At 47.3% G+C, this 8,077-nt stretch overlaps 1 protein-coding gene across 1 annotated transcript in view; it reads right to left on the reverse strand.

Annotated features, from left to right (window-relative positions):
* Nucleotides 1-8,077, reverse strand: part of MOCOS (molybdenum cofactor sulfurase) — a 44,289-nt gene that overhangs the window by 4,368 nt on the left and 31,844 nt on the right. The window contains 2 exon segments of the mRNA XM_014452570.2: nt 726-864; nt 3,202-3,307. Of these exon segments, the coding sequence (XP_014308056.2) occupies nt 726-864; nt 3,202-3,307 (245 nt within the window).

An 8,077-nucleotide genomic window follows, 5' to 3' on the forward strand; every position in this document is an offset into this window, starting at 1 on the left:
CGGAGAGGAGGGGGGGCGGAGGAGCTGCACTGAGCCCTCCATCACCTGCAGGGGGCACATCTCTCTCACGCTGGTGGGGAGTAGGGATGGGTTGCTGGAAGCCAATTCTAGCATGTCATAATTTCAAGAGTTTCATCAAAAGGTTGATGGAACTTGGGGACTCAATAAGGGCTGAGTCACATATGTTGTCACCTGTTGGGAATGGCTGAAGGCATTTCCCCAAATCTGAAAAGGGATGATTGCTTGCTGCCAGACAGCTCAGGGCATCTTAATCTACATGTTATTGCCTCCTAACTGGCCAAACACCTGAACAGCCATAGGCTAATTCCCCCAATCTGACAATGGATTTTGCATATGAAACCCTGACCCTTTGAAGTGTATATCTCCACCTCCCCTCAGGACAATTTGTGTTAATAAAAACCATGGTGTCCTGAGACAGGAGATCTTAGTTCCTTTTAGCTAAGCTCCTCTGACCCCCAAATGCCTTTCAAAATTATGCTTCGTCTCTGGACTCTTTAAGTTACACACACAGCCCTTCTCCAGATTGCTGAACCCTTCTAGATGCTGGAACAAGAACCCGGCATGGGTCGTTCCAAGGAGCGGTGCAAAACGCAGATGTCACACACCCTCCTGCTGAGGGGTTCCCACCTGCCACCATCCTGGCCTCGGATTCGGTCTCCATTCGCAGCCCTTAAGGAAGGATGACAGAACTTCCCAGAACTCACCTGGAAATGCAAGGAACCGATTGAAATCTCCTCCCATTTCTCTTCTTCAAAAGCGCTTGCTCCACTGGTAATAATATTGGCACGGAAACGTGAGATGAGCTCTCTCATTGGGAATAATTCCTCCCTTCCACTCTCATCACTGTTGAAGACAGGCCAAAAAGGGAGAGGGGTGGGGGGTGGATAATTACGCCGTTGTAACAATTCAGTGTTTCCACCACTCAAAACCTGACTCATCGAATGTGCTCTGGCCTGAGGCCTGGGTGGCCAGAACACGCTTATACCGTGAGGCCAAGCAGCACCGACATGTTAGATCTCAGTGGTCTCCCTCGGGATATGGTCCCACGTCGGGAGAGGCCCACAGGATGTGGAGCAAAGGGTGAGTAGATCTTCGTGTAAGACGTGGAGGATTTTGGAAACCAGGTGAACAGAGGTTGAGTAAATGAACTGAGAAGACACCAGTTTCGCAAGGTGAGTCAGGATATGGCATTGAAAGAGTGTCCAGCTTATTACCAAGACATCACACTCTTGGGGAATATTAAAACATTGTAAAGCAACGCGGTTGATATTTATTTCCTAACTTTCATTCTGTTTGCAATTTAACTAGCCTATGCTATTTTTCTAATTCTGCCAGGAGGTCCTGTAAAATGGCTCTCTGCACCTCCCTGCACACACACACACACACACACACACACACACACACACACACACCAGGGAGAAAGCACTATCTATGCTGGAAGTCTGGACACTGGTGACCTTCAGTGGGGTTGGCTAAGGGGTAGAGGGAGCTTTCTGAGGTACTAGAAATGTTCTCTACTTGACCTGGGGTGGTTATATGGAAGGTCCATCAGTAAAGTTCACTGAGCTGTGGACTTAGGATTTTGCACTTTGTTGTACTCAACAAAAGTATCTTTTAAATTAAGTTGGGAGAAATCCTTGAGTATGATGGGAGTTTTCCCTGGAGACAGGATTGAAAGGCTCTGGGGGAGGAAGGGGTCCACAGCTGCGTCCCAGTCCCCTTCCAACAGTGAGTGGAAGGAGGAATGTTGGGAGCAGGATGGCTAAGTCTAGCTTTGCCTCTAACCAAACAACTCCCACGACCTGTGAGGACCACAGTTTTCTCATCCAAAATGAGAGGCTTAGCACTTGCCAGTCCTAAAACCCTTTGATTATGGATTTGCCCTCCTGGTTATAAACCTTCCTTCGGTGCTTTATAAAAGGGAAAGTGTTATGTCCAAAAACTGTCCTGTCAACATGTACATGGCAGCGGCCAGCAAATCTGAAAATAGAGCAGAGATACACCAACCAGGGCCCCAGGGACGGTCCCAGGTATTAGCCCTGGGACTATTTCTCTTACCTTTGCTCACCTGTCCCACCCATCCCCGTGCACGAAACCAACTGGTTGGAAACATGGTTCCCTCCTGGTAGGAACCAGGGTTGCAGCAAGCCTGTCTCACCTCCTATCTTTCTATACCAAGAGCCCCGGGAAACCACAGACCTGCTTCCTCCAGCACTCTGGGTACCTGGAGAGGAGGGTCACTCAGTGCAGCTAAAACTCAGTGAACACCAAGTACCAGCCGTGTCACACTTCTGCTCCCATGAGGGTGAGGTAGGCCATGGCAAGGGAACAGCGTTGTATGATTTTGCCAATGACTATACTTCAAACAGCCTAGCTTTATCACATTTATTACGCTGTACTTGTATATTTCTGCACACAGTGTGCACACAGATGCACAGGGGCATGTGGCACGTGAGAGGCACAGGAGCCCCGGCTCAGGTGCTGACAGGCGTGTGCATACCTCTCTCAGTCCTGGGGACTAGGAATGAGCAGTCCAGCTCTCTCATAACAGTGATTTCCCCCCTAATGGTCTGATGACCTTGGACAGCAATTTCCTCTAAAAAACGAGGGGGTTTGGACCAACCAAGACCCCTTGTAGAGCTGCTGACCTCTCACTACTGCCAGGACCCCTGGGAGAGAGAGCACTGGGCGGGAGTGGACAGGCAGGGGTGCCAGATCTGTCTGGTGGTACCAAAAGTCACATCTACAATCACAACTGTAAACACTTTCTAACCACCCTTCTTTTCCCTCACGAGGACTACGGAAGTAGAGCAAGGCTTTTCAGGGACAGAAGACAGTGGGAGGGTGGGCAATGAAATTAGAACAAGTTGGTAGAAATTCCATTATAGCAAATGTTAAGAAATGAAATGACTAAAAAATGAGAATTGGGGTTCTCTACTAAGCATCTTGAGGGCATCAAGAAGGACATCAGAAGACAAAAGAGAACCCTCAGAAAGATTAATGGGGACTTCCCTAAAGGGCCTTGTGATTTCTCTGGTCTCATGAAGAGTCTGGACTCCAGGACTCCAGGACTCCAGGAACTCTCTCCCCAGGTAGGTGCCAGGCTACATGCAGGGTAAGTGGTTACACCTCTATGTTATTCCCGAGGTAAATAGCAAATAGTAAAAGGGTCTTTCTTACCTGGCGTTTAATTGCTGCTGAAGTTCCAAAACACTGGATCTGTTTATCAGCAGATACTGGGCCTCATTCACCAGAGAAAGAGTGGCTGGTGTTCCAGCAGACTGCCCTGGAGGGGATGGAGTGGGTATTTAAAAGAAGTAACAACCCAAGAGTTCACAGGTAGACAACTGGGTAAAGAAGATGTGGTACATGTATACACAATGGAATATGATTCAGCCATAAAAAGAAGGAAATCTTGCCATTTGTGATGCATGGGCAGACCTAGAGGGCATCATGTTAAGTGAAATAAGTCAGACTGAGAAAGACAAATACCATATGATCTCACTTATATGTGGAATCTAAAGAACAAAAGCTAAAACCATCTCCCAGATACAAGAAAACAAATTGGTGTTTGCCCGAGGCAAAGGATGGAGGTAAGCAAAATTTGTGAGGGGGCAAGGGGGGTCAAAAGAGACAAACGTTCAGTTATAAAATAAATCCTGGGCCCTGACCGGTTTGGCTCAGTGGATAGAGCGTCGGCCTGCGGACTGAAAGGTCCCAGGTTCGATTCCGGTCAAGGGCATGTACCTTGGTGGCGGGCACATCCCCGGTGGGGGGTGTGCAGGAGGCACCTGATCGATGTTTCTAGCTCTCTATCCCTCTCCCTTCCTCTCTGTAAAAAAATCAATAAAAATATATTTTAAAAATAAATAAATAAATCCTGGGATGTAATGTATAGCATGGTGACTAGAGTTAATAATACTGTATTGCATATTTGAAGTTGCTAGAAGAGTAAATCTTTAAAGTTCTCATTATAAGAAAAAACATTTTGTATCTGGTTGTGGTGATGGATGTTAACTAGGCTTATTGTGGTGATAACTTCACAATATATGGAGATATTGAATCCATTATGTTGTACACCTGAAACTAAAATGTTATATGTCAATTATACCTCAATAAAAAATTTTTAATGAAATTAAACTTTAAATGTTTTAAAGTAAAATAAAAGAAGAGCTGCTTTTTTGGACTGCAAATGAATCATGCTCCATTGACTGTCATGTTTTAAAAATAGAGACTATCTCTACAAGTGAAAAAGTGGTGCCCTTGAAATAGTACAACCTGTCTTAAATTGTCTCAAATCTCTCCAAAAAATAAAAAATGAGCTCGTAGAATACTCCACTACTTATCTGAAAAGTAACAATAATAAAATGCTGCAGTGAAACTGCCAGCACAGACTTGGAGGCGACATTCAGAGGAGGAGGGATGGGCAGCAGGCGGAGCAGGGCTGGCCCGGGACAGCAGGGCAGCAGGCCTCCATAAGTCCACTGGCCCAAGAAGCTCTCCTGAATTAGGGGAAAGCTGGTTTTTGCCCTTGGGAAAGTGTGAAATAATTGACTTCAGAAATAAATAATACAGTTTAAAACTACTGAAAGGGAAAATAAAAGAGTGAAAGAAAGTATGAAATGTGCCCAGCACTGCTGGAGCCTGTGGCCCAGCTCCCACCTCCCATGCGGGGCACGCCATCGCTGTCTTTATCCAAGATGTGGATGGAAAGGGTTGGCTGGGCCAAAGCCTAGTGAGGTCCCTGCAAACAGGGTCTGAGGACCCCGGAATACACGAGAAAGGATCCTTCTACAGAATCACCTTCCAGGCCCTCCACTCCCAAATGCCCTCTTTGCTACAAAGGCTGTCAGAGAAGGGGCGCACGCCAGCCCCTCCACAAAAGGCCTTTCTCCCCCTTCACAGAGGGAAGGCTCACCTCTCCTGGGCACCCTCCCCTGGGGGCTGACAGTCTCCAAGGCGGAAAATAAAAGCCCTTTCAAATCCCTGGGGTCTGTGCTGAGATAAGGAACTTCTCTAAAGCCTGGGTGAATGATCCGCCTGTAGGTCAGATGGGCTCCCATTCTTTGCTCTCCACAAAGCTGTCACACCTGATTAAGTTGTCAAGTGACATGACTAAAGTCATCTTAATGTGAGATCCCTGTGTCTCAGGAAAAGGTTTGAGTGACAGCGGGTCAACCAACCGCCTTTCATCCCCAGCTCTTTATTCACTCAGATAAGGCTTTTCAGAAGAGAACCAAGGCTGAGCACCAGCTATGCTGGTCATAGGTGGCAGTTACTCATTAATATGGGAATTAATGGCGGGGAGCCCAGTCATCTCATTAAGAGATTTGTTTTCAACAGTGTTTTCACTGTCTTTTGAAATTTATAATATGTAGTTGTTGCTTTGATCAACTGTATACTATTAAAAATTGTGATAAGTCAACCTATAAGAAATTTCCTAACACTTGGACTCTTATGATCACAGTAAACTCTACAAATGTTTATACGTTCCAATTTATATAGGATCTTGGTTTTAGATAAATATGATAGGGTGATCAAGGAAAGATTTTCAAGCATAAAATATGTAACACTGAGATAAAACCCCATTAAAGAAGTAGAATGGAAATATGAGTTGAAGAAGAAAAAGGAAAGATATAAAATTTCTGACCATTAAAAGACAGTGTGTGTGTGTGTGTGTGTGTGTGTGTGTGTATAGTGAATATTCATGGAATCAAATCACTATGGTATTGAGATTCCACTCGCTAATGTTTAAAAGGATAATCTATGAGGATATTCATGGAATCAAACCACTATGGTATTGAGATTCCACTCGCTAATGTTTAAAAGGATGATCTATGAGTTTTCATTTAAATGACCACATTTATAATTTGCTAGAAATAGCCCAGACCCCTACACCCTGGCCCAGGCAGCTGACTCCTCAGCCCTGTGAGAGCCCGGCAGGGTGGGGGAACAGGAAGTCCAGAAGGTGGGGCTGCTGCTTTCCCCCAGGCTGACTCCAAGGAGAGGAGTGCTCCACCCAAGAAAGATGACATCTGTGGTGTGGGAGCGGGACTCAGCACAGGGATCCTGGCAGCTGTCCCTTCAGCTCTCTCCCCAGAGCCACAAACACCAGTCTCTTCTCACAGGACTGTAGTCTGCTCCGCAATCCCTCTGCCAGAGCCCAGGGTGAGTGGCTGTGACCAAGATTTTGAGTGCTGGCTCTTTAAGAGGGCACCTGTGTCTCTAGCAGACTTCTGTCTTTCCTTAGAGGACAGAATTCCAGCTGCTTTTCACAGCCAGATGTCACATGGTGCCTCTTCCTGGCGCTGGGGCTCTGGGCTAAGGAGCCCCACATGTGGTTGAGACCCCAGGCTTCTCGGGGGAACCTCTGCAGCTGAACATCCCTCCGGAATCTCAGCCACCAGCCCTGGTGCTCACAGGGCCAGCCCTTATGTCTCCGCCCTTCCTACCAGGCTCCTTGTGGCTGCTTCTGTAAATCCTTGGTTATAAGACTTCTGTTCAGCTAGTCTTCAGTTGGTTATCCAGGGTGATTGTTTTATAATTTAGTTGTAATTCCAGTTTGGTCCTGGGAGGAGGTGAGTGTACCTTCCACCTATTCTGCAGCCAGCTTGGGTCCTTCTTTTAACTTGTTTTTAACATTTAGATGACAAGGTAAAAATGTAGGAGGAGGTAATGTAGCTTTAAAACAATCCTTCTAAGGTGTACCAATGCAAATATGTTTGAAGACCTGAGACCTGGACCATCAGAGATCTCACCTCCATAAGTGGCATCCTTGAAGTGGAAATAGTCACAAGCTGGCACTCCCTGGTCCTGTCCAGTGAGGAGACAGAGTTCTCCCTGTGCCCACCTTTGCCTCAGCCAGGTCCCATGTTCCACTAGGATAGTCATAGCTATCTCCTGCCTATCCCCTTCCCTCCTCTCCCTCTCGGATGCCGCTCCCCATACCTTGCCAGGAGTGTCCTTCTAATACACACAGCATCACGAAACCCCAGAGCTTCGAATTCTTCAGTGAGTTCCCCCAACCACAAGCTAGCGCTTCCTGACTCCTCAGCTGCACATTCATCCCTTCAGCCCAGCTCTGCCCCATTTATCCCTGAGCCACATCCAACCTTCCTAACCCCTTCTCTGAGCCCATGAAATGCCACGCCCTGCCATGCTGCTCCCAGGTAACCTTCCCACCTCTCTCTGCCTGGAAAATGCCTACTCTCCTGCTAAGATGCAGCTGCAAACTCACCTCTTCCCTGAAGCCCTCCATGACTCAGTGCAGGTGAGTCACAGACCTTTACTGTAGTGTTGCCTCTAAACTGAAGGCCCACGACCATTGCTTAATAATCTCAGCCAGCCTCCTGAGGACCCGGCTAGGCCCCTGGTAAACAGGAAGCGTTATGAATAACTGGAACGTATTAAATAAGATCATGTATAAGGGGAGCACAGGTCCTGATGAATCCTACTCCTGTGTGTCTCTACTCATGAAAATGCCCATTTCTCTCCAATTTAATCATGACTCTGAGCTAATCCAGGCCCAGGCACCACCAGCTCACCTCCTCGAAAAATGAGCATAAGTCTATTCCCCTTCTCCATCACAGAGCAACTCAAATTCTTGAATAGCTCATGACATGAAAAATTGTCAGAACTTGGCTACGGTCCCTCCGAGGTTTGCAGCGGTTGTGGGGACAGAGAGGCAGAGCCCCTGGAGACGGACTGAGAGCAGCCATAGCTGCTCCCTCCCCCCGCCCTGTTGAGCCCGCCCCGCCCAGGCCCTGCGCAGAGCCATTTGCCGATTGCCTCAGGCAAAGGCTGGACTAGCGCCTCCCCAGAGGACTGAAGTTTTCCACACAGCTGATTCCTACAGCCAGTCGGCCTGGTGGTCAAATCCCTCTAGTGTTAACTACAACAATTAAGGCGTGGCTAGAACAAGACTGCGCACAAAGACCACAAGGGGGTGCACCAAGAAAGCATAAAAGATGCGGAGACAAAAAAACATGACAGAAATGGAGGATATGGAGCTAAGAATCGCAATTTTGAGGGCCTGGCTATAAAACTTGAGCAGAGC

Source organism: Myotis lucifugus, unplaced genomic scaffold (genome assembly GCF_000147115.1).
Source record: "Myotis lucifugus unplaced genomic scaffold, Myoluc2.0 scaffold_16, whole genome shotgun sequence".
NCBI lineage: Eukaryota > Metazoa > Chordata > Mammalia > Chiroptera > Vespertilionidae > Myotis > Myotis lucifugus.